Source organism: Cynocephalus volans, chromosome 3 (genome assembly GCF_027409185.1).
Source record: "Cynocephalus volans isolate mCynVol1 chromosome 3, mCynVol1.pri, whole genome shotgun sequence".
NCBI lineage: Eukaryota > Metazoa > Chordata > Mammalia > Dermoptera > Cynocephalidae > Cynocephalus > Cynocephalus volans.
In genome coordinates this window covers 168177958-168205593 of record NC_084462.1, presented here as the reverse complement: position 1 = coordinate 168205593, position 27636 = coordinate 168177958, and the positions used below count along the sequence as shown (strand labels likewise).

Sequence of the window (27636 nt, the reverse complement as noted above, 5' to 3'; positions counted from 1 at the left end):
ATTTTCATAAAGCATCAAATGTTAGTAAAAAGTACTAAAGGAAGACTCAAGTCTCCTCCCCTAAGATACCTGGCTCTTCAAATATCAACAGGGGCCTCTCAGAAGATGGACTTTGCTGAGCTCAAATGCTGTCTCTCTGTTTACATACGTGTTATTTCCACTACTTCTTCACTTAGATGGAGCAGTGTCAGTGTCCCCTCTGTTAGTTTTTTCATTCCTTGGCAGAAACGAATCTCACTGTGAACAACATCAATGGTCTTTCTACATAAGCCTGCGGGATGGTTGAAAGGACTCACACTAAATTACTTTTATTAATATTGGGCCATCTACCAATCCACCCCCCAGCCCCCAGGTCCCCTCTAACTATGGAGTAGGCACAAATGAAGACAATTGGGCATCTCCTAACAGTTGTCCGGACTTTCCCTTCTAATTCCGACACTGCTTTGCAGATTAGTTTGAGCAATTAGAAACAGGGATATATATCATGCAGTTAAAAAAAAGAAATTCACGTCTGATTTTAAGGATAGAGCTTCTGTGTGATTTTTTAAAAAATGAATTTTACTAAGTACTGTAACAGAATTGGCATCAGAGCCAACAAGAAAGCAAATATCAACATTTAAAATGAAATGCGACATATAAATGCCATATGGTGTTCTTGCAATGTTATTACCACTTTATTTTTGGCTCTCATCCTCTCCCTGACATTGCTGTTTGCTTCTTGCTGCTGCTGCTCTTTAAAAACATCTCAGTTGTCCTTAGCCCTTTGATTCTGTATTTATATTAGGTGCATCTCTCTCTTACCCACCCTTTGGAGGCCTGTCCAACCTTCTCCCCAAGGAAGCGGAGGAAGAGGACCTGTCCAGATGGTTGTTTAAATATGTGACACCTGCTTCTGTGAGCCACTATTGGAGGAGCATAAGAGTTGACGGGCTTGTCCCCTGCCTAGAAAATGGGCACACATTGCTTTCCATCTCCTTTCTACTTTTTTAAAAATCATGTTTTTAATTTTAGTGATATTTCTAGAAATGGCTTTAAAAAAAAAAAAAGATGACCAGTAAGGGGATCTCAACCCTTGACTTGGTGTTGTCAGCACCACACTCTTCCAAGTGAGCCACAGGCCAACCCTCTAGAAATGTCTTGAATTTAAAATCTCTCTTATCATTAAGGAAATAACAAAAATGAACCCACCTACCAGATTTTGTGGAAAGTTCATATTGATCAAAATTTTTAAAGTTTTTCACAGTTAACGTTCTTTCCTGGACTAAGATTCTCGACGATCATGTTTGGGGAGAAATCTCTGCTTCCCATGGGCAATTCAAAGGGCACGTGCATTTGCACCGAATGTGCTACACTCTTTCATCTCCAGACGTTTGTGTGTGGTATTAATGGTGCCTCAAACGATGTCCCCAGCCTCCTCCTGGTCGTGGCACAAATGTCACTTCCTCAGGGAGGTTTTGCTGACTTCTAAATGAGGTCAGCACCCTCATAGCTCTTTGTACACACCTAGAATAACATTCATCTCACAGTCTTGGAATTACGTGCCTGACGCCTGCCGTCCTCATCTGCCTAAGTGCAGTGTGAGATCGGTCCTGTCTGCCCATTCACCACTTACCTCCAGCCACTAGCACAGGGCCAGAGAGCACTTTAATCCAGACCTGATGAATGAATGAATGAACACTGCTAGACATAACCTCCTACATCTTGATAGAGAGAATGACCTTGAAACCAAAAGAAGTATCCTATGCAAATAAATGTCAATTTAAAAAAAAGGTCTCAACCTTTGAAGTGCAATTATTTTGATGAAAAGATGGTTTAGTAGGGGAACTGTCCCTGATAATGCTTATTGCAAATGGTATGTATGTGCAGGGACTTTTATCTCATCAGGCAACACCTAGAAATGTAATTTTACAGACTTCTCAAGTCAACCTTCTTAAATACAATATGCAATTTACTTTCACCCAGTGGTTCTGAACCTGTAATATCCAACACCTTCTCTTATAGCAAATATTTATTAATGCTCCTTTACTACATTGAAATGAATTTCATAGATAGTGCAACTTACCTACACATGTAATTTTGAAAAATGCGGTACTGTGTTTCTGGCCACAATATGAAAGAGAAAGAAAATGGGAATAATTTATAAAAAATAATTTACATTTCAATAATAGGAGCTTGGTCATGAAACCCTAGGAGACCTGCTGAAGCGGAGAGTCTTTGCATCTGTATGTAGACTGCAGTAGCTCCGAATGCAGACTGGTTTAGATGTGTTGAATTGGTGGCTAAGATGCCACCCACAAGGGACGTTTCCTCCAGTGATTGGTTTTCCAAAATAGAGAACAACTCTCAGCAAGGTTCCAACTAATCAATTTACGTTTGAGTCACAGTCTTGTAAAATTCAGTTTATATCGACATGCTGCAAAAATTTTTGTGTGTATTTATATGTAAAAGGGAGTTAGATTGTTGGCTCAGATAATTACAAACATGAATTTTTCTCAGTGGGATGTTCAAAACTCGCACTAAATGTGGGATAATTCTCTGATTTGTGGCACTCACTCTTGTATTTCAGGACATCTGAACATTCTTGCCCCCCCCCCCCCCCCACTACATGCCGGGAGAGTGCTTCAATTGTTGTGACAATTTGACACCCTGACAGATGTATAGATCACTTCCTAGGGTGTTATAATCTCAATGCAGTTATTGAAAACTTCCAAGAAGCGCCTGTGTAACTTTCAAGAATTCACGTATATAATTTCTGTTTTATGTAAATAGCCATGCTCAAGTCATTAAGCCTCTTCCCGTGAGGTAGCTTCAACACTAATAATATTTGACTCGGTTCAACAAATATTTATTATGTGTGTGCGTGTGTGCCTATGTCCATCTCCCTGTGCCCTTTATAATATATACTTTTACTAGCGTTCCATATTATAAAATCTTGACAATTTATCTCTTGCTGAATGAAGTTTTATTTCCCTCGTAGGATAGGTTACCTTAAACATTTACTCTCATATTTTCTCTAGGTGCTAAAATAGAGGGGGCAAGTGTAGGAAAACACACTATGCTGGGCACCCGAGATGCAAAATGAAGGAGTGTCCTGTGTGACAGGGAGACACACAGACGGACAGACAGTGATGCAGGTTGAGCTGCTCCATCGACAGGGGACCATGCAGAGAGGAAGAAAGATGGGAGGGCTTCCTGCAGGAGGTGATGGCAGAATTGTGTTCTGAGGGGCGAATAGGTGTTTGACAAGCATTAAAACTCAGGTAGAACATCCTAGCAGATGGGACAGCCTTTACGAAGTCCCAGAAGCTAAAAAGAAATGAGCCATCCGTCCATGAGAAGACATGGAGGAAACTTAAATGCACAGTACTAAGTGAAAGAAGCCAATCTGGTTCCAGCTATGTGATATTCTGGAAAAGGCAGAACTGGAGACAGTAGAAGGATCAGTGATTGCCAGGGGTTGGGGGAAGGGAGGGATGAGCAGGCGGAGCACGGAGGATGTTTAGGGCAGCAAAAGTACCCTGTATGATACTCCAGTGGTGGACACATGTCCTTAAGCATTTGTCCAACCCTGCAGAAAGTACACCACCAGGAGCAAACCGTAATGTAAACTATGGCCTTTGCCCGATACTGATGTGTCAACGAAGGTTCATCAGTTGTAAGAAATGCACCACTCTGACGGGGGATGTTGGTAGCGGGGGAGGCTTTGCATGTGTGGGGGCAGGGAGTATATGGGAAATCTCTGTACCTTCTGCTCAATTTTGCCATGAAGCTAAACCTGCTCTAAAACAATAAAGTCTTAAAAAAAAAAAAAAAGCATAGGAGCATGGAATGTCAATAAACAATCCAGTCCTTCCAGAGAGCAAACTGCAAAATAACTGGCATTCTGGACAAGAGAGCGAGGGACAGCCAGGGCTTGCCAGCAGCGGGGCTCAGGGAGGGGGTTACGGATTCTGCAGGAAGGTGGCGTGGGGCACAGGCAGGATGCAATTACTGAATTGGGACAAGGCCAGGTGCTCACGGCTTCTGCTGCCACCTTTGGCAAATGTTCCCCGGGATTCTGAAGGCTCAGACACGGCCCATCTCTCTTACTTGACCATGGGGAGTAGCTCCTCTTCCTTCTCTCTTCTAGTTTTCCCTCAAGAGCATGGTTGTCACCTCTTTTCCCAAGGAAAGAAAGACAAAGTGAATGATTTCCAAGGGCACCGCGATGTTCTCTCTCGAGGGAAGCACTGCAACATTCGTGAGCATGTTCGTCGTGCTCTCTCCCTTTTCTTCTTATCCCTCTCCCTCTTGCTCTCTCTTCCTCTCCCCTTTTGCTTTTCTTACATTACAAAGATTGCAAAGAGAGTACGTGCTCATTGTAGAAATTTTGGAAAATGCAGAGGAGCACAAAGAAGGAAATAAAATTACATGAATATCCATTGTCCAAAGAGATCCACTATAAACATATCGATCAATGAACTTCTGAGTCTTTTCTCTTTGCATCTACATCTACACTGAATGCCTCGTGCTCCACTGGCACCGCAGCATCCCCTGTCCCTGAACTCCCCTTTGCAAGAGTCTCTGCTATCTGGTACTTGCAGGGGTGGTCCCCCTGTGCTCCCATGTCTGTCCTGGACACAGCTTGTGCCTTCTCTGGTGTTATTCCATCAGATCCTTCTGGATTACCCATCTCTGCTCTAACCACTGACATTTCTCAGCAGGTGGAAGACCCTTCTGCATCAGAGGGTGGTGTTACTGCCCTGCTGGCCTCAGGGAGGAGACTGACACCGCTCTGTCCTGTAGTGCTAGATCCCAGGAACACATACAACCCCTTCCACACTGCAGTTGGGACCAGCTGTGCTTTTTAATAGGACTTCTTAAGATTTAGGAATGCTGGAGAGATATGCCCAGTTCTGGCTAACCTTGGAGCCCGGAATTCCAGGCCTGTCATCGGGGGGTCCAGTTGGGCTGTGTCCCTGTCCTGCCTCCAAGTGGCTGTAGCCAGCTTATCCTGACCTCCGGGAGAGGCTGTTGCCTGCAGACAGCTTAGCTCAAAATGAGAGAAACCAACCATAGATAATTTAAGCAGAAAAGAAAATTAAAACAAAAAAAGCATATTGGATAGCTACCGAATCCCCAGAATGGTTGGAGAACCAAACTTGGAAGGTACCCAGCTAAGAACAATGACCCCAGTCATGCCATAGACCTGGAAGAAGCCACTGCTGTGTCTACCTGGCACAGAGTGCTGCTGGCCCTGTGTGCTCCTGCTGGAGCCGCCCTTGTGATTGCCCCTGAAATAAATGGGATATGATACTGCCATTGCTGCCACCAGCTCCAGAATGGCATCCACATGGTCCCTGTATCTTTGTGTAACTCCAGTGGTGTGTCCACTGCTGCCCCCAACCCTCTCCTCTCATGGAAGTGCCTACAGGTGTTTTCAATACCACCTTTATCAAGAGTAAGGTTACGTTCCACGTCCACCCCACTCAGGTGTTCAAGTCTCTCACCCTCTGTTCAAGGGACCTACAAGGATGCAGGACTGTGCAGAGGTGAGCTATGCACAGGTGATGAATCATCTGGTGCCCACATTAGAAGAGAGCTCTGCCTCTGATTCCTGCCTCTTAGCCCTCTGGTCCTCTAGACTGGAGGTTGGCTAGTCCCACTGGAAGACCCTAGGAAGACCTCACCTCTGCCACCATCCTTCCTCACCAGGCTGAGTGGCCACTCAGCCTTCTCTGTCTCTGTCCTTGGAGGAAATGCTTTGCAAGTGTGCCTCTGAGAATCTTCACTCCTCACAGAGGAACAGTCCTTGGGGCATCCGTGAGAGAGGAGAGGAGGAGGAGATCACACAGAAAACCCCCCAACGCATGCTCTGATATCAAACCCTGTCCCATCAGCGTGTGTGTGGCCAAAAGTCTGGCTTGTGTCTTTCTGGCTGGGGGAGCCTGGGTCACGTGCTTGTGTCCTCAGAGCAAGAGAGGCTGGGAAAATGAGTAGCTAGTATTTTTCAGTTTTTATACTGGGAGGAGGTCTCTGTCTTTCACCAAAGTAAAGACAGGTGTTCAAATGATTGGTGGGAAAAAGAATCACCCATATCCTCTCACGTGGTCATGCCCTGGGTCACATTAGCAGGGTTCTATCACAATGTGGTAGGAGTGGCTTAGGTGACCTGTCACAGTGTCATTGATGGTCATTCGCAGGACACTCTGGCTGAGCATCAGCAAGGTTGGTCCAATTCCACTTTCTAATCTTTCTTCCAACATCAGGTGAACATCAGAAGGCCTGGATGTCATTTTTTTTGTCTTTAGGGTCTCAGTTTCTGGTCCTCTGTGAAGAGCAGTTCAAAGTAGATCATGCATAGTCTGCTAAACACCACAGGAACAATGCAATCTAAAACTAAAATTTAAGGGGATTACTTTTCTAGAGAAAATATTATTTGCAGAGACGCAACCCCACTACCTCAGGGTGTGTCATTGTTCACACTATATCTTATGGTGGCTGTGTCGCTGGGTCACAGCCTTGGGATGCTCATGCCTGCTTTCATTTGCATAGTTAAGCAGCCCAGTCACTTCATGAAAGGTAAGGATACTCTTTGTTCATTACATAAAGCTCCATTGAAGGGTTTGTATATAACTCAACCCTTTTAAAAGGAAAAAAATGTACTAATTAACTAAAAACAGTGACATCTATCATGTGTGTTTAGTAATCCAAATAGGTTTCTGTGTAATCAGGTTTCTGTGTAATCATTCTAACAAAATCCATTCTAATCAAATTCAAGACCAGTGATACTCTTTGATAATTGTAGTTTGAGTGATAGATGAATACACAGATGAATTGTGTACTCGTGTCCTTATTCACAATTTATGCAAATGTGGAAACTGGAACTTGCTTGAGGCATTTGTGTAAAACAAAGAGGACAAGTCTCTCAGGATGTCAAGGTACCCACCTTGGATGGTCCCACCCTGAGGCCGTCAATGGAAACTTCGTCAGGAGCAGAAAGCAGCCGATATACCTACAGTCCAAGTTCGTCAGAACCTCCTTGGCCCTGCTTGCAGGGTTACCTCTCTCCAGCTTTAATCCTCTGTTGTGACTCATTTGCAAATTTCCTTTACTACAATGGGGGAGTCTTGAGGTATGGATAATAAATATGGGGGACAGTGAGAGGCAGACATTTCAACAGTGTCATTAGGTCTGCTGTTATTCTCTCTCACTCTTCATAATGCATCTGACTTGTCAAAGCTGTGATTATGTATTTTCCTGTGTGATTGATCAATGTTTGTCTCGCCCCCGCTAGCTGTCTGAGACTGGGGGCCTTCTGTTTTGCTCACCAATGAAGTCAGCTCAGTACCTGACAGACAGCTGGTGCATGATAAATATTTATTGAAGGAAAGAGTAGAAAAGTTATAGACTTCAACTTCATTCATAGCTTGGAAAATATCCTGCTAAATTTTTTTCTCAGTTCTGGGTGTTTCCATTGAGTTCCCTTAATGCACTGCTTCCCAGTTTAGGATTTATTCCTGCATGACTTTCTACATAGCTCTATTCCTTTCTTATCTAACCTTTTCTGTTCGTGGTCTAACTGGAGAGTTCACACATACCTCTTTCTTCTCTCCATTTTTTTTCTGTTTTTGAAACAATTAGGTTCAAGCCCAGACAAGAAGACTTCTTATACCTCCAGGAAAATTCTAGATCCTTCAAATCATTGTTACATCTCTGCTTCCTATACCTCAAAGTCGTTTTCTCAATTATGTTCTTAAGTTATCCTTCTTAAAGACTTTCTGAATATTTCTTGCATCTCATTGCCTTTTTCGCTTTTAGTTTGCACATCTTTTCCCTATAAGATTTCTTAATGCTTATTTCATTATTCTCTTTCTTTCTTTTTTTTAAAATTTAATTTTATTTTGTCAATATACAATGTGGTTGATTATTTTGGCCCATTACCAAAACCTCCCTCCCTCCTTCCTCTCCCCTCTCCCTCCCAACAATCTCCTTTCTGTTCTCTGGTCGTATCAACTTCAAGGAACTGTAATTGTTGTGTCTTCTTCCCTCACCCCACCAGGTTATTTGTGTATTTATTTATTTATTTTTAGCTCCCACAAATAAGTGAGAAGATGTGATATTTATCTTTCCGTACCTGACTTGTTTCACTTAATTATAATTCTCTCTAGGTCCATCCATGTTGTTGCAAATGGCAGTATTTCATTCGTTTTTATAGCTGAGTAGTATTCTATTGTGTAGATATACCACATTTTCCATATCCACTCATCTGATGGTGGACATTTGGGCTGGTTCCAACTCTTAGCTGTTGTAAAGAGTGCTGCGATGAACATTGGAGAACAGGCATACCTTCGACTTGATGATTTCCATTCCTCTGGGTATATTCCCAGCAGTGGGATAGCTGGGTCATATGGTAGATCTATCTGCAATTGTTTGAGGAACCTCCATACCATTTTGCATAGAGGCTGCACCATTTTGCAGTCTCACCAACAATGTATGAAGGTTCCTTTTTCTCTGCAACTTCTCCAGCACTTATCATTTTCAGTCTTTTGGATATTAGCCATCATAACTGGATTGAGATGGTATCTCAGTGTGGTTTTGATTTGCAATTCCCGAATGCTGAGTGATGTTGAGCATTTTTTCATGTGTCTGTTGGCCATTTGTGTATCTTCCTTTGAGAAATGCCTATTTAGCTCTTTAGCCCATTTTTTAATTGGGTTACTTGTTTTTTTGTTGTAAAGTTGTTTCAGTTCCTTGTGTATTCTGGATATTAATTCTTTGTCAGATGTATATTTTGCAAATATTTTCTCCCACTCTGTTGGTTGTCTTTTAACTCTGTTAATTGTTTCTCTTGCTGTGCAGAAACTTTTTAATTTGATATAATCCCATTTGTTTATTTTTCCTTCGGTTGCCTGTGCTTTTGGGGTCATATTCATGAAGTCTGTGCCCAGTCCTACTTCCTAGAGTGCTTCTCCTATGTTTTCTTTAAGAAGTTTTATTGTTGCAGGGTGTATATTTAATTCTTTAATCCATTATGAGTTGGTTTTAGTATGTAGTGAGAGGTATGGGTCTAGTTTCATTCTCCTGCATATGGATATCCAGTTATCCCAGCACCATTTGCTGAGGAGGCAGTCTCTTCCCCAGTGTATAGGCTTGGTGCCTTTGTCAAAGATCAGATGGCTGTAGGTTTGTGGGTTGATTCTGGATTCTCTATTCTATTCCATTGATCAGTGTGTCTGCTTTTATGCCAGTACCATACTGTTTTGGGTATTATAGCTTTGTAGTATCATTTAAAATCAGGTAGTGTTATGCCTCCGGCTTTATTTTTTTTGCTCAGAATTGCTTTGTCTATGCATGGTCTTTTGTTATTCCATATAAATGTCTGGATAGTTTTTTCCATTTCTGAGAAAAATGTCATTGGAATTTTGATGGGGATTGCATTGAATTTGTATATCACTTTGGACTGTATGGACATTTTCACAATGTTGGTTCTTCTAATCCAAGAACATGGGATATCTTTCCATCTTCTTGTGTCCTCTCTAATTTCTCTCAGCAGTGGTTTGTAGTTCTCATTATAGAGATTTTTCACATCCTTGGTTAACTCTATTCCTAAGTATTTTATTTTTTTGGTGGCTATTGTAAATGGGCAAGCTTTCTTGATTTCTCTTTCCGCATGTTCACTATTGGAGAATAGAAATGCTACTGATTTTTGTGTGTTGATTTTGAATCCTGCAACTTTGCTGAAATCATTTATCAACTCCAAGAGTTTTTTTGTAGAGGCTTTAGGCTGTTCAATATATAGGATCATGTCATCTACAAACAGGGACAGTTTGACTTCATCTTTTCCAATCTGGATTTCATTATTCTTTATATGTGTTTGCATTAAAAGGTATTCACCTGAAAAGAAAGGAAAAAAGGAAGGAAGATAGGAAGAAAGGAACTTTCCTTCCTTCCTTCCTCTCTCTCTCTCTCTCTCATTCTCTTTCTTTTTTTCTTTCTTTCTTCTTTTCTGCCTTTCTCCCTCTCTGTCTCTTTTCTGCCAAATAGAACAGTCCCTAACATATAAACGTCCTTAATAATCATGTGCTGAATAAACGAACCAGTTGAACTTTGAATGCAAAATCTTGTGTTCCAATAGTGTATTATTTTCAAATCTTAGCAGCCACCCAATTTCAGACCAGAAAACTTTCAAAGATTTTAATTGAAGTCATCCTGGAGTGGAACAGCTAAAAGTCTTTATTATTTGTTAATTTTAATTTTTCTATTCCAGAGGCACCTACATTGTCAGTCCAGTGATAAAAACAATTTGTGTATACCAAAATCTTTTTCAAAAACTTTGCATGGTGAAACCAGCAAAGTACTGAATCGGCCAATTTCTTATATGTTACAATGTCACTCCAGAGTCAGATGCTGGATATAATTCTTTTTTTTGGTATAGATAGGATCCACTTGTGTATTCAGCTTTCGAGTAGGACATTTTCAGTAGGCTCATGGAGATTTTACTATGTCATTCTCACTAATGTGTGTTTAGACTATCTCTGCCATGAAGATTATATGCAAATGGTGTTTCAAAGCTCTCCTTGATGTTTGTAAAATTGTTGGTGCTATATGGCTATTTGTTGTGATGTTGAAACTATTAGTTATAAGTGGACCTTTTAAAATAAATCTTTGAAGAAAACTTAATAATATAGGAAAATAAAGTCCATCCTTTTGTAAGGCAGTTTCTATTAGCTTTCCTTTTTGAGAGATTCAGATTTTCAGTTCAATTGTATTACCATGGTGATGTGTTTGCATTTCAAAACCCAAACTATACTGAAGACTAGAGTTCTGCCTGTCTAGCTCCTGTCCTGGGATTTTTATTGCAGTATCTTTATTATTAAATAAAATCCCAGACATGCTGGCTAAAAATCACCACAAAGAAACAATTTCTCAGCCAGACAAAACAACCTGGATTGTTAATTTCAGAATTCTAAGAAAGTACATAAAGATGAAAAGAAAAATGTAGATTAGCAAGGGGTAAAAATCAAATGAAAAAATAGCCCACAAAGGAATAGAAATATATGTATTCTCTAAGTTAACATCGTGTGTAAACAAAAACAGGCAGGGAATTATGCTTAATGAGGACTGGACATGTGGCTTAGCCCTCTGAGATCTGAAACCAATAAACACTTCCAGAATTGCCGGCACACACGTCCCTTTCTTGAAGGAGAGCTTTTAGAGCTGGCTCCTCCTCTTGTTTATGAAGCTTATTTGCTCTTTGGAATAATTGCACATATAGTTCTGATAATTACACGAGCTCTACAGGAGATGGGTTTTGAGTCTTCAAAAATTCCTATAGTTAGTGCCAGCCAGATGCAGAAGATAGTTTTGCATAATACTGTTTTTATCAGGAGAAGGGAGAACGCATCATCTCTTCTAACCAATCACTAAAGTGTGAAAATAAGATTTGGACAGAAATTCACAGCCATCCTATCACTTTCATCCAAATATATCAAACCATCTCTTCCCAGGTAACAATTTTGTTAGCCTAAGGACACATTAGCTGTTAGATCTGGGTTCTCCCAAGGCTTTCTGTTAGCTTCTCAGCTTACTGGTACATAAGCAATGCGATTTTGCCTAGCAACTGGCCATGGAAACACAGCTCTATTCTGTTAAGTGGTGGGGACGTGGGGAGGAGGCAGGGAGAGCGAGGTTTCTGCCTCTTCGGGTCCCTCTGCAGCTGGTTCCTGACATCGCAGACGTTATTTGCAATTCTTGGCAGTTTCAAAAGGATGATGAAAAACGAGGGGGAAATTAACTGAAAGGCAGATAAAAAAGCTTCCAAGATTCTGAGCTGAAACTGTCTGAGAGCTTAACCTGGAGTTGGCACGGAAGAACCAAGAGAGAATGAGGACTTCTTTTCTCGTTGAAAATGAGGTAATTATATGAGAGAATGTACCCAGGAAGGGACAATCAACAGTGACTTCAGATCTTAAGCACATGAGAGGGAACATTTCTCAACAGCAAAGAGAAGCATTGAATCTGGAACTGTCTGCATCTAAGGAAAGACTGGAACATTTGCATTAAAAATTCCTGTTAATCATTGAGCACGCTGCTCAGCTTGTACACATTTATTTAATTTCCAAACAATCCTATGAGCAGGGCTTCTCTTATTTCCATTTTATAGAGGAAGAAACTAATGCACAGAGAGGTTGAGAAACTTGGCTGAGGTCACTCAGCTATTTAGCAGCAGGGATGAGATATGTCTCGTGCCGTCTGCCCTTAGACCCAATGTTCTCAAACACCATTTAACAGTAGTAGTGAACAGTTGCATGACTAATGGAGATAAGAAGCCTGCAGATCACCACATGACACGTGAGATGGTTTGTGGTCCCATCCTGAAAGCTACAGTTTAAAATGTTCAATTAAGGCAACCTTTTTTTTTTTTTTCTCTAATATCTAGAGGGCAGCAAAAACATGAATATCCAGAAAACAACTATTGCTAAAACCATACGCCCACACCTATTCTTTTTATAGTGAAGCATGGGTATACACATCTTTTCATACACCTACACACACACACACACACACACACACACACACACACACACACACACACACACACACACACACACACACACACACACGACACTTACTTCCTAAGTCACTAAAATACCCTGATAATTACATGCTCCAAGCATTCTCTGAGCATCACCCTTGGATGTTGGAGGGAAGCAGCCTGGGGACACACTGGTTGGCTTGGGCCGTCAGTAGTGGTGAAATGTTTCCCTGGCCGATAAACTCTCTAGTAGAGAATGCAATTAAGACATCACGATCTGGCCTCTGTGATACATCTCCTTCTCTGCCACCAAACAAATTGACTCCTTCCCTCTCCTCCTCTGCTCCTCTCCTGAAGCCCTGGAATGTCTCCAGCTTCCCACATCCTCGTAGCCCTCCTTTGGTACCCTGAGCCTCATTTAGATTGCAATAGAATTTGCATCCTAATTGATGATTTAACAAGCATCTCACAAACATTTAATTCACTTTAATTTCATTAGATACTTGAGGAGGACGATTTAGAGATGGGGAAATGACGTTCCCATTGCCAGCAGTCACATTAACTTCATGATTTCTGGGGAAGTCTCCTTTGGGGTTTTGGACTTTTCCTACATGTCTACAAACAAAACTAGGCCAAATAAGTTCCTGGATTCTCAGAGGGACGCAACTGCCGCCACAAATTCCTCTAAAATATCCAACATGGAAATTCATAAAATGGACAAGACCTCCCCTATATCTCGTTCTCAGGTCACTTATCTTGTCATGATACCTTTATGTGTGGAAAAAACTGGTATTTTCATACACAGTTTCAACAATATCAATAAGTTGTAATTTTCTTCATATAGCTTTTCTGAGGAGATGGGGAGGAGACTATTTAAGAGTATTGATCAAATTATGTCTCCCTGTTTCCACGTTATACTCTGACTACCTCTTAGGAGTAGATCACACAACTCCTTTTTATAAGGAAGGATGGTATTTCTTTAGCTTTTCTTATGAGTGTTGTTTAGGGAATATTTTGACCTGGGAATTGGGGTGTAGTCTGATCTCCATTTGTGCAAATAAATATTTTCCACCTGTTCTTAGTTATTCATTTAATTGCCCAACCCATTTTCCTGTATTGAACATACCTGGGACTTTCGATGCCAGTCAGGTGAGATTGATGGGGTTGAGGTATGATTATGGAGGGGAGAAATTTTTTTCAACTTGGAGCTTTCCAGTGAAGGATCAGCTGACGCTTCTCCCCACAAATGAGGGAAGAATAGAAGGAAAAGAAACAAGACCATGATCGACGTTGTATCTCTGAGACCTGGCCACTTTCCTGACCAGCATTTCCATGGCTGAGCCGAACGGATGGTTGTAGGAGGGAGAATTCTCTCTGGAGCACGTCTGTCCTGGGACACCTGGCCCAGATGTCACTACTATGGCTGAAGCTTTTGAATTCCTAGAGAGATCACCCAGTGACTATTTTTGATTCTCAGTCTTCTTTTCCAGAGGAACACAGGATAACCTATTCTTCAGTGGGGCTTAGTCTGGCTTCTTTTGTTAGGGAAAGACAACTTCATCTGACAACTTTGTTTGAGCTGCTAAATTGTTGAATAACTTGAAAAGCTGTTTCTAGCATTAGCCACTGGACTGAGAGTTCATTACATCAGAATTCTAATCTTGGCTCTGCCCCCAGTTAACTGCATCATTTTATGCAAGTCTCTTAACCCCTCTTGGCTTCTGTTTTGCATCTGTGAAATGAAGTACATGAATGCAAAGATATCTCTGTGTTTTGAGATTCTCTGACTTCTGACTCACCGGAGGGCAATGAAAGGAAGCAGACTGCACAGTGAAGATCTCCTGTACGGATTGCCGCAAATGTGGTGTCCTTTGGTGGGGAATCAGCATAGGCAATGAAGAAAGGCCATGCATTCTGGTGTTAAGCATATTTCATGTATTTATACCAGTATATGGAACCAAGGTCTCCTGATGATAATCTCCAGTACCAGTTGTGGGAGTTTTGAGAAGACCTAGAGGATTGTTTAGTTTAGAGGGGGCAATGCCGGGATTATCTTTTGTGCGTTCAAAGAAAATACCAGTGATGCTACCAGTTCACCTCTACACTCCGCTGGCAGGATTCCTTTGTCCTGATATCAGTCTAATTCTCAATGTATTTTTACTACCTAATTACCAACTCCTTCAGAACGAGCATGAGATGAAGCTCTTACTACCCGTATTACACAGTGACCCTGCCATTCTGATGCCTGTCCTGTCTCTTGTGGACAATAGAGCCAAACAAACCTGACAACCACAGCACTAGCTCACACAAGTGTGTTTAAATACCAAAGTATGTTGTAGATGTATAACCTTAGCAGGGGGAAGGGAGGTAAAGACCCAAATGGATACTTGGCAAGAGTCCATCACAAATGAGGATGGGGTGGCTAGGTTCTCCTTTTCATGCAAACATTTTGGCCTGACTCGGGTCATTTTTTTCCAGCATATTCCCTTTGACACAGGGAAACTAGGTGCAAAGCCCTCACTGGCATTCTGGAAAGAGTTCTAAGCCATGTCCCCTTCATGGAGAGGCAGTAATAGCACATGGAAAATGGCAGCAAGGCCTTCTTGGGAAAGAATTACATTTGCACTAGTGAGGAAGTTAGAATCAGAATTTGGGCTGCAGTCTCGGAACCAGGCCAAGGACATTCAAAGTTTGGGTGAAGGAGGGTTTTTTGACCTGGTGTCCGTGAACAGGTTCCAAGGGGTGTGGCAAACTCCTCAACCACCTAAAAACTTCCATATGTACATTTTCCCAGGAGAGAGTCCACAGCTTTCATCAGATTTCCACAAAGCAGTCTATGACCGAAGAAAGATGAAAAGCCATGGACCTAAGCCACATAGTACCCTTTTCCACGCATCTGTCTCTGAATCCAGGGTGATGCTGCTGACCTGCCTATCTTTCTTCTTTGCTCCTCCTAGAAAAAGCAAGTGAGTCAGACCAAAATCCGGGTCATCTCAACCATCCTGTTCATCTTGGCTGGCTGCATTGTGTTTGTGACGATCCCTGCTGTCATCTTTAAATACATCGAGGGATGGACAGCCTTGGAGTCTATTTACTTTGTGGTGGTCACTCTGACTACGGTGGGCTTTGGTGATTTTGTGGCAGGTAAGCACCCTGGATATCCCAGTCACCGGGCCCTGTTGGGAAGAATAATCCTTTAGCTGGGCTTTTCCAAATCACAATAAAAGACGTTGCGGGAGATGCAAATAAAAATGACTCACTGATGTGGCTGCTGTGCAGGGGCCCATTTCAAACCCTTGTCCTGTGTCATGTAAACAGCAGCAGGTTTTTGCCATGAAAGAAAATCCAGCTCCTTGTCCTGTGTCATGTAAACAGCAGCAGGTTTTTGCCATGAAAGAAAATCCAGCTCCTTGTCCTGTGTCATGTAAACAGCAGCAGGTTTTTGCCATGAAAGAAAATCCAGCTCCTTCCCCAACAGGATGCTTAATGCCCTTATCATCACACAAATTATGCAAGAGTGAAATAAATTTCTCATTGAATCCTGGACTTCTGAATTGTGTTAAGGCTCTTTGAATCAGCCAGTGAAGGCTGTATTGGCAGGTGGCAAGTATGAAACTTGGGGGAGATTAGGACAGAGGTTGACCTGCCGTGACTTGCAGGTTAAACTTACTGACACAGTACTGGCCCTGGAAAAGTTGTCCTGGACATGCCCAGATGTAAGACTTAGGACTCTGGTGACTCCTGGGAGCTGAGAACTGCCCAGAGGGAATATAATCTAATGGGTTCTGCATGAATGTATATAGAAGCAATAGTCTTTATTGTAAAATGAAATGTCAATGAGTTATGTTCAAGGAAATGAAAGAAAACCACTATCCACTTCATCTAGGGACAGGGAGCTTGAAAATGAAAGATTTGGCTTTATACCTATACTGCTTTCCCAGAGTGTGGCAGAAAGGCAGGGATGGGAGGAAGAGGCCATCCGTCTCTTTTCTTAATGGGATAGTTCGAGGGGTTCAGACAATTGATTATTTTCTACTCCAGGAAGTAAACACTTTAATCAAACTCTGATCTTAAGTTTGAAATGTTTGGGTGGATCGTGTGTGTGTGTGTGTGTGTGTGTGTGTGTGTTCATGTGTGCATGTAAGTGTGTGTGTGTTCACGTGTGCATGTGTATTTACGCGTGTGTGTGTTTGTGTGTTTCCCTGACCAGTTCCTGGTTAAGCAGGAGCCTGGACGTTACTGAGCTCCCAGGCAGACTGGTCTTTCTTTGGCCTGTTATCTATGGAGTATGGTGAACATTGGAGGATGGGGATCTGGTCTCTGGGAATCTGGTAAAAAGGAAATTCTGGAAGGCATGCTGAAGGCTCATCCACAGGAGCACGGCTGCCTCCATATTAATTCCAGAACACAGATAACTGGCAGAGTGGTTTTGTAGCTATTCCAACTGGGCAGATGAAGACTGAAGTTCACTGTGTAGGAATGGTAGTTTTTTCCCTTCTTCCTTTACCTTGACTAAGGACTGAGAATTGCAAAGTCAAATTGTTTGATTAAAAATTGTTTATAGAAAGCCTGGGGCCTAGGACCCCTCCGGTCTTTCCTTGTGCATGGTGCTCAACCGTGCTGTCTGATTAGAGGTCTCAAGCTCTGGTGAGAAACCACACAGAAAAACAGAGAAGTAAGAGGAATAACTGTAGATGTGTTCTGGTTAATCCCTTCATATCATCCACAGCTGATCTGTGAGTAAACTTAGCGGAGGTTCCAATCGAAGATGAATACGTGCAATAGCAGCTGGAGTTTAGAACTATTTCACAAACATCTTTAAGTGCCCCACAGGAAAATTTGCAGGGGGTTGTGCTAGCACTGGGCTGGCCTGAGAACTCTCTAGTATAAGACACTTGTGATGGACCCTGCTCTGTAACCGATTGCTCAGTTCAATCTGTTAATCTGTTCATCTGAGCCACCATGGGCCAAGCACTTATTACATACCAGTACTTTACCCTATCTTTTCTTACCCAGTAAAGCCATGACCTGCACAGTCCCAGGCATCCACACTGTTTAAATGTCCTTACTTACCAGTGATTACAGAGCCATATTTCCTTTGTCATTACGTTTCTGCAGACCAGGCTCTCTTATAATTCACAGTGCTGACTGCAGTTAGACCAGGCCCTTCTAAGCTCCAGTTTCCAGAGCTTACACAGATCAATCCGTAGAATGCGTGGCTTAAAAGATTGGAAGTTTGTCACTTCCCCTTGGTAATACTCGAAGAGTAATAAGGAAAGTTGATCAATCATAAAAAGAAACATTAACGAGTGCTGATGGTTGCTGTGATTTGACCTGGTATCAACTCTATTAGAAATGTAATCAGAACATGGATCAGACAGGATTGATTGCTGGTGTATTTTGTAGCTGACTCACTTTAGGACAGCCTAATGACATTACAGCATTTCACAACCCTGACTGGGAGCACATACAGAGCTCCAAACTCCAGACAAGTGGTTGATAAAGGGAGCCTCAGAAGGGTGTTCACTGTGTTGCTTGCTAGTGCACCCTAGTGGCAGTATTTGTTGGGTGACAAGTGACTTGCAAAAGTAGTGAATTATTTACTCTGTGCCAAAAGAGAAAGCTACAGAGTCCTCTGGCCTAGTACAGAAACGAAGTAAACCTCAAAATCCACATAATGTTGCAGGCACTCGAATTGTGTCCTAGACAAGGCTGCCTAAGGGGAAAAACAGAGGCAGCTGAACCACACTGAAGGGGGCTTGACACAGAGCAATGTTTGTAATCCTGACTTCAAGAAGTGGCAATAGCTGTCAAGACCTTGTGGGCTGCATTGCAAAGGGGGCTCAGGCATGCTGAGAAGAGCCACAGGCCACAGTGCCTGCCCAGCTACCCTTGGGAGGTATTAGTGATGCCATAGGAGCTTGTGGTGCTAGGTGTGGTTACAACCACCACCCGGTGGGAAAGTCTAGGAATCACTCATCATATGATACTGTAATTACCAATCCATTGCTAACGTCAGTGGTCTTAGAAACGGCCACTGCCTGCTTCATCGGGCAATGGCATCTCACAGAGTGAGAGCAAGGCTGATGTCCATTATCTTATGGAGCTTCCTCACTTCTTTAAGGGAGTGGGCTGAGCTTGGAAGCTGCTTTGCATTGGTGCCCTCAGCAGGGCCTGCAGGAAGGCTGGAATAAATAGGCTAATTATTCAGAATACACGTCCGGTCCTTTTAGTGGAACAGCCAGTCAATACAATCAGGCAACTGGACAATTTGCTTGGATGGATTTTTACTGTAATTCCTATTTATAAAATAGATGGATTGGACTACCTGGCCTCAAAGGTCCCTTTCAGTTCTAGCTTATGGTGATTCTAATTAGTCAGGCTAATTGACCCTTTGGATTAGCATCATGGAAACACCATCCCTCAGTTAGCATTAAACCACTATTCCATAGATCAAAGTCTCAGCAATGCCATTATGCCTAACTTTACTTGTACAAATTCACTCATCTCTTGGTAAATATCTGTGTGCTTAAGATGGACATGGTTTTAAGAATTCCAAACCATTTGGGATGATTTAAGAAAAAGAAATGACAGCTGGACCTGATCTGTTGTCCTCTAGCTCAAAGTCATTCACCGTCAGTGCTCAGGCTGACAATAGGTGGGTCGAAGTTTTTGTTATGGGTATTAAGGTTAAAGGTCAAGAATCAAAGTAAGTTGAGCCACAAGTCAGGCTCTTTTAGGGAAGGGACACATCTTTCTCTTGCCCTCCAACCTCTGTCACATCTTATATACAGCAAGCCTGACCGCCAAGTGTTAGATGAGGTTGGAATGACATCGCTGCTATATGGACCAGAATATGTTTGCTCTGCAAAGACTCTCTGCCAGATCATGGTTAAAGTAACGTTTGGTTGTTTTCAGGGGGAAACGCTGGCATCAATTACCGGGAGTGGTATAAGCCCCTAGTGTGGTTTTGGATCCTTGTTGGCCTTGCCTACTTTGCAGCTGTCCTCAGTATGATCGGAGATTGGCTACGGGTTCTGTCCAAAAAGACAAAAGAAGAGGTAGGACCCCTTCCAACTCTACGAATGTTCCTGAGATCAGATTAGCTCGTGGCGAAAACTGCCTGTCTCTGCTCTGTGGGATAGAGTGTTTCTGACTCTGTGGAGGGCTCATAAGATTTTCTCATTTTGAATCATGACCTCAAAGCCAAGTGGAATGCAATAGCAGTTATTTCTGGACCTTTTTTCCTAGCAGGTGAGAAAATATAGTGATACACTTACCAGCCCATAAACCCTGGAAAGACTAGTTACACAACAACCGATTTTAAAAAATGAAAAGAAAAAAATAAATAAATAGAAATAGTCCACAGAGGTAAACTATGGCTGAGGGAGGTGGCAATTGCCCCTTATCGGCAAATATGTGGGGAGGTTTAGAAATCTCGTAAAGAGCCCGGGAAACCTGGCCTGTCCTTCAGGTCTCATGGTCTGTATGGAAATGCAGTTGAACATCATGAGTCTTTCTAGATGCAGTATGAGACCGAAACCATGGAACCGTGGCCAGACACAGGGATGTGAACTCAAGGGGTCTCTTTCTGGGGGTCAGATCCATAGAGACAACTATGTCCCTGTGGCCAGGAGTACACAGCCTTTACTCCCTCATATAAATTTACATGAAGACCTACACGAAGGCAAGACAAAGATATAAGAAGGAAGGATAGATTTTTTGATTTAAAAAAATGTTCATATAGTTTTTCTAGGAAGAGAGGAAAAGAAATAAGAAATCAGGAGGGCAAGAGAAGGAGAAAGAAAGAGTTAAAGAAAGGAAAGGAGATAAGAAAAACAAATAAAGAAGGAGAGGGGAAGCCTCTTTAAGGGCAACTGTTTACTTTGTTCTCTATAAAAGGCCCCAGGAGAAAGTTGCTGAACGGAGAAATTTCCCATATCATTACTGGGCCTAAGAGTTAATTTTGTGGCTTACATTAGCAGTGCACGTGCAATTTCCAGTCTGATTCCCCAGATAGCTAAGTGAGCTGCTGAAAACCAGCTGTAACAAAAGAGAAAGGGGCAATATGAACACTGACATTCATAAATGCAAGAATTTGAGTTACTCATCTGTATAGGGAAGCACAGGACTCATGCCCTGTCAATTAAGAGCCAAGAAATTTGGTGCTGGTCCTCAGGCAAAACATCACTCTAAGCAAGTACGTTCTGTGGCTTTTGGCAGAATATGCCTTCTTCCTGCACCCTGACCAGGGACATTCAGTTACCAGATGCCTGTAGGGTCTTCTTAAATCAGGGCAAGCCTGATCGTACAGGACCATAGCATGGCCCAGATATAGTGTGAACAACTGTCTCAGTTTGCCCAGGATTGAAAAGATTCCTAGGACCTGGGACTTCCTGTTTTAAAAGCAGGACCACCCTAGGCAAACTGGGACAGGTTGGTCACCCTACCCAGATAAAGATATTAGGGGGACAGGGAAGGGCAAAGGGGCTGCTGAACATCTGTTTTGTGGCCAAGACTGAGCTAAGTGCATTTCCTCATCTCACATAATACTAGAAACTCCGTGAGCTGGATACGATCATCCCCATTTATGTCAGAGGAACGAGGCCCAGCAATTCAAAAAAGAGCGGAAACGTAACTGGAACCCAATCCTGTCCCATTCCAAATATTGATCTTTCCCCCAGAGTGCTGTCCGCCCCTCATTCAGTCACCATCCCCCAACCTCAGGCTTCCTTCGAGTTCTCCGGCATGTGTGCCTCCCCCGGCCACATTAGTCACTCGCCAATTTGAGCTGGGGATCCGGGCAGCTAGAAGGACTGGGGCAGAAGCAGTCTTGGGCCCCTCTCCCAGGGCATCTCCTCCACCACCCCCCTGAGCCAACCTCCCCCTGGGGACCCCCATGGGCTGTGGGTGCTGGGGGGGGCCCGAGGCAGAGAGGAATTCCTCAGCATGTCGTTGCTGTTCCATCTCCTGGCCAGGTTGGTGAGATCAAGGCCCACGCGGCCGAGTGGAAGGCCAATGTGACAGCCGAGTTCCGGGAGACGCGGCGGCGACTCAGCGTGGAGATCCACGACAAGCTGCAGCGGGCGGCCACCATCCGCAGCATGGAGCGCCGGCGCCTGGGCCTGGACCAGCGGGCCCACTCCCTCGACATGCTGTCCCCCGAGAAGCGCTCTGTCTTCGCGGCGCTGGACACGGGCCGCTGCAAGGCCTCGTCCCAGGACAGCATCAACAACCGGCCCAACAACCTGCGCCTGCAGGGGCCGGAGCAGCTGAGCAAGCACGGGCAGGGCGCCTCCGAGGACAACATCGTCAACAAGCTCGGGTCCACCTCCAGGCTCACCAAGAGGAAAAACAGGGACCTCAAGAAGACCTTGCCCGAGGACGTGCAGAAAATCTACAAGACGTTCCGGAATTACTCCCTGGATGAAGAGAAGAAGGAGGAGGAGACGGAAAAGATGTGTCACTCGGACAACTCCAGCACAGCCATGCTGACGGACTGTGGCCCGCAGCCCAGCGGGATGGAGAACGGGATGGTCCTCACCGACACCAAAGACAGGGACCTCGAGGACAACTCGTTACTCGAAGACAGAAACTAAATGGGAAGGACGTTGGACTAAGCGTCGTGGTTTTTTTATAGTCACACGGAGACACGTGCCTTAAACAGACTTCTTGTTCGTCCAAAATTACATAGCACCGAAGAATATGTTTCACTGTGCCATAAACGACTGAGCGCTTGCTCTGCCCGAAGGAGTCAGAGAATAAGAATGTCGCTTCAGAGAGCCACTGCAGGACACGCAGGGAGTGTTCGCACATGCAGCAGGTGGTGGCCGTCCACACGAGGGGTGTCGTGGGCAATGCTGTGCCACCGTGCAGGGCCGCCCTGGCTCGGCGTGTGGAAAAGGGCAGCTATTCCTTAGACCAGCCTGAGAGGAACAGGTGTGTCTTTTAAATGGAGTCTCGTTTCCCGCACATGCCATTAGTGATATGTGCACACACAGAAGGGGACCTGATTGGGGGTGAACTGGGAACTGTGACTGGGGTTAGGGTTGACTTTTTGGCAGGTGCTCTGAGCTTGAATTTTGATATAAACCATTCAGCGCATAACACCTTGTCTTTCTAAGCTCCGAAGGAATGGCCTGAGCGCACCTGGAATGTGTTGGGAGCAGATCAGAGCACATGTAAAAAAGGTGCAGTTGCTTTTCTCGTGACAAAAGAAAAAATAATCACAGACATATCTCACTGTGGATTTCACCGTGACCCATGACAGAAGCCTACTGGGTTTTGTCCTTCTCACAGCGGGAGGTAGTCCAAATGGACTTGGGAGCACTGGTGAAAACTCAACCTCAGCTGCTGCATGGTTAAAGGCAAATCATGCATTTTCCTTAGTGGGTGCGATGGTGAAAATAAACTGATTTCGAAATGTCCATGTTCACTTTTCTAGTGAGACCTCGGTTACAACCTGTTTTGATAAAAGTGGGAAAAATACCAAAACTATTGCCTTGCATGATGCCAGTGGCTTGCTGTTCTGTCTAGCTGATCCTATGTTTTTATAAAAATAGACATCCTGCATTTCTGAGACATACCGAGGAGGACCATGGCATCTTTCCATCTCAGGGCTTTCTGTCCCTTTGGGTGTCTTAGGGTAGACATAGTTATGAGACCCAATCTTGCTATCTCCAAACAAAAGGAAAATCAGTCCCTCAACCAACCCTTGTACAGTACAATTGAAATGTTTTAATTGCTTGCAGCTTAAGTGCCATTAATGCCATTTGAAAAATAGTACTTAAAAGAAATATTTAAATATTTTATTTTACTTTTATGTTTGGGCATTCCTTTATTCTGAAAGCCTCACTTTTTTAAATGGGTTTTTATTAGGAAGGGACAAATATATACTAGGCCATCATCATGTGTGTGCCTCCATCTTTGTCATAACTGGCTGGCCGTCATACTGGATCAAAGTTAGCAATTTGGGCCATGCACTTAAGCATTTGGGCCTGGCAACACCCAGAAGTTGCTGGTTATGGGCCTTCCAGGCTTTGTGACACCCTTTGGAGATTTTGTGGGATTTTATGCAACTAATCCACATAGCTGATTTACCAAAAAATCACAGCACTAGAGGAGACTTCCAGAAATGGTCTAGTCCTTTCTGATTTCTAGGGAAAATTATACCCACAACATCCTTGAACACTGGTACCATGGAAGACCTATCTTTGCCCATTTCTCAAAAATGCACAGCTTTCTCCTGCTGGGAGCACACGCAGTCTCCCTCCCCCCACCCCCAAACCTTTAGGCTCTAGTTAAAAGTTCTAGCATTGATTTAAAGAAGGAGCCAACTAAGAATCAACTTTGATGAGGCCCTTGTTGTCTAAGGAAGGTCTGGGTTAACTCCTCCACTGGGCTGGAGCTGTGGCTCACTGGTGACATCCTGTGTCAATAGAGTAATACTCAGACACCTGGGAAATGATGCTTATATAGGTGTGGATGTTGGTTTTTACTATGGGAATCGTTCCAGCCTGACAAAGTGTTTTAAGGAATTGGTAGTTAGCTGGGGCTTTCTCTCTTATTCTGACAAGTTAAAGTTTCCTGATTAAACTGTCTGTAGATCACACTCATTTGGGTTTCCTTGGGTACCTATTTACCTTGGTATTCTAGGCTCTACAGCCAAATCTGGCAAAGAGGTTTCCTTATCAGTTATCTGGGGTCTTCCATGAACCAGGCACTGGACTGGGCACTTCATGGACATTAGCTCACTGAAACCTCACAGCACTAAGTGGAAAACATTTGCAAACCTATTATGCAGATGAGGACGTGGAGGCTTAGGAAACTAAATAGCTTACCCAGTGGCACACAGCAAGAAAGTGGTGGAGCTGGTATTCAAAGTCTGACCAAAGTCTGCTTTCCACTCTGCTGCAGTGTCAGTGTCATACACCCTCCTGAGTGTGTGTGTGTATTTGTGTGCATATGTGTCTTTCTAGGTTCACAGACACAGCTTTCAGAGGTGGGGAGAAGATATGGAGGAATCTTTACCACCAAGAGGGCATGAGGTCTTTGTGCAAACATGGCCTAACAGGTTGCCTTTGCAGACACCTACTGTACATCTTTTCTGTTTTTGTTTTTGTTTTGGAAATGCTGTACCTGGCACCCTTTTCATATTGTTAAAACACCCTTTGTAGGCACTCTTTTGCACTTTACTTGATTAGTTTGCAGAAACTCTGCATACAGCAGGAATAAAACAGCTCAAAGCACTAAGCTGCATGGGTCTACCAAATAGAACAGGTGCATGGTGCTGTGTGCACGTAGACGCTTCCCCAAATGAATCAGATCACGGTAATATGGTGGGATTGCAAATAGCCTTGGCTGGGAGTGGAGAAATCTTTGACATTACTTGCTTCCTGAGTACAGTGCGGTCAAAGCCCTGACAAATAAAATCAAAGATGACCCTCTATGGAGGTTGATCCATTAAATATATGGGCCAAGGCTTTAGAAAACTATGAAGAACTCTCCAAAGGAGAAGTTGAGAGAGAAGTAAGAGGTTGGATTCCTCTTTGTATATGCTAAGATGTGGGGAGAGGCCAGTTGTTTTGAAGTTACTTGAATGTCACCTTTTTAGATGGGGCTATTGCATGTAGAATGCATGTGATAAGGCAAAGCTGCTCCTATGGTAGATATGCATCAGCACAGCCTTCTCCTTCCGATCTGCACTGCCACCCTCTGCCTCCATAAACCTGGATAAACATTTTGATTTTGCACACGCAAAGAGCACATGTTCAGTATCTTCAGTGGGCAGTGTCTTTTGCTTCACCTGGCAATTGGGTACTGAATTTTTCTTCCATAGCAAAGCTGGAGGTTTACTGGTGAGAGTTTAGGGACAGTTTGGAGCTACTACAGCTCAATAACCCAAAAATGATTCCAGGAATTTCCCACTTTTGGGGTAGGGCTGTAGAGTGTGTATAGGTGGGGTGTGGGGTGTGTGTGTGTGGGGTAGGTGTGTCCCTGCCCTGTAACTAAGGCAGCTGGGACTACCACCTGTGTTCCACCAGTCACAGCCTGTGATCGTGGGCCCATCGGTTCCTGGCCTAGACCTCTATTACCTCACGTGCACATCAAGGGAGTTAAGCACAGGTAATCAGCAAGGTCCCTTTTAGTTGTGCAGTTCTCTGATGAAATATTCTCCAGTCCATGAGTTGATTACAATTTTTAAGAAAGTTGTGTTGGATTTGAGACTACTGACTAATGGTTCCACCCGTTTTAGATTAGGGTGAAAGCTTAGTGTCCTGCCCTTTGGGATTTGTTTTCCAGGTGATTGATGGAGACCAGCTTTACTTGGGAGTCTGGTGTCCAAATTAGGATCCTGCCCTGTGTAGGCTCTCTCTAGCCTTCTTTACAGTTCTTTAGCACACTGTCACCCACAGGGCTTGTGCTATTTGGGCATTTTTTGCATGGTGTTAAGACTAGATAAAGCATTTTAAGCTGTTGCTATTTGCAGTCAATTGTACTAAAGGTTCCTTCCCTTTGATTACTTCATGAATTCTTGAACTATGTTCAGACAGACATCACGGACACACACACACACACACACACACACACACACACACACAGAGGAAATGGTTGCTTTGGGTTCTATGGGGACCATCCTGTGTTGAAAGTCCTAGTTGTGCTAAACATTAGCAGACCGCCCCCTTGCCTCCTTCTGAAATGATATCATTTCCTGGCTAAGTCAATGCTGCCCCTTTATTTGTATGTTTGGTTTAGGGGTTTAGTGAGAATATTGCCAGAGTTTGGGCAGAGCAGGTTTTTTACTCACTAGATGGATAAGAATGTGGACCATCCCATGTGTACCATGGCCTCTGAAACATAGGAAAGGCACAGGAAAATAAACAAACAAGCACAGCCTCTCCGAAATAAGGAAAATAAACCCAGCTAGTATTGCATTCCATATCTCTGCTTTCTGCACTCTGCTAATGTTTCAAGTGAGGGTTATTCTTTCTGTCTGTTATGATGTATGTAATCGTGTGAAGAGACAGTGGCTGAGTGAACAGAGGGAGCTTTTGGTGATAAAGTGTGAATTAATTAGAAAGGCCTTAAAGAAGAAAAATGGAAACTCTGAAACAGAGGTCACTTTAATTTGGCATTGTGGATGCTGGAAATTTTGGAATAGAGTGCTAATTACATGGCTATAAATAAGGCCCCGCACTCTATCCCTGCATGATAGCTGCGATAGCCGCATTGGACTTTGCCAACCTGCCCATACTCCATGTAAACCTCAGTCCTCCTGTGGCAGTCTGTAAGTCACAGGACATCAGCGCAGTGGCATTGAGGGGAAATGAGAGGTGTCTCTGATTTATTGAAAGTGATTATCATTTTCACAGGTGCCTGAGATTTGTGTTCTTGGTTCTTAAGTGAAAAATCTCAAATAGTTCCCTGTGCATTTAAAACCAGTTCCTTGAGAGGATGAGCGGTCCATCGACCTAGCAGACCTATGCTGCAGAGGATACCTGCAGAACCTCTCCTGTGCCACCAGGGTTCCGAGCTTGAAGGGAAAAAGTGCAGTGGTGCCCAGAAGCGATATGCAAACCACCCACATACCAGCTTCCGGCCTCTTTCCCATCCCAGAGTCACAGGCAGGGGACACAGTGACAATGATGATAAATCCATGTGTGGAGGTGTTTTACCTATTTTTCTCTCTGTAGGGTTTCTTGGTGCTTTTAAAAAAAAAGGCATTTTACAGAAAATAATGTGGGGGGGGGGATTTCATAATGTTCTTAGGAAAAGTACAAAAGCAAATTTGCTTGTAACATTTCAACATGCTGTGCTGCTATTGTCTTTATTTGATGATGTAATTTTTTTTTTCAATGATGGAGAAAATTGCAACAAAGACCTGGAAGATCCAATCCACTGTCTCTCATGTTTTCCTTTCTTTTGTGGGGTCTAAGTGTGGTGCACAGCAGCTGGGTTGGAAGCCCTGATGTGGACCACAGGATGGGCTCCTTTCCTGGCTTCCACCCACTGCTTGCAGGCACTCACCAGCACGGAGCTTGTGGCGACTCACTGTCCTGTAGGACGAGGAGCCCAATGATACCCAAGGAGAGGGAGCTTAAGTAATCCAGTATTACTGC

General features: G+C 43.5%; 1 protein-coding gene across 1 annotated transcript in view; it reads left to right on the top strand.

Moving 5' to 3' along the window:
* The window catches only part of KCNK10 (potassium two pore domain channel subfamily K member 10), a 123591-nt gene extending 101475 nt beyond the window's left edge, over positions 1 to 22116 (top strand). Inside the window, exons 5-7 of the mRNA XM_063091092.1 lie at positions 15475 to 15661; positions 19436 to 19578; positions 21496 to 22116. Of these exons, the coding sequence (XP_062947162.1) occupies positions 15475 to 15661; positions 19436 to 19578; positions 21496 to 22116 (951 nt within the window). The remainder of the gene's footprint in view (positions 1 to 15474; positions 15662 to 19435; positions 19579 to 21495) is intronic.
* Positions 22117 to 27636: the final 5520 nt, after the last annotated feature.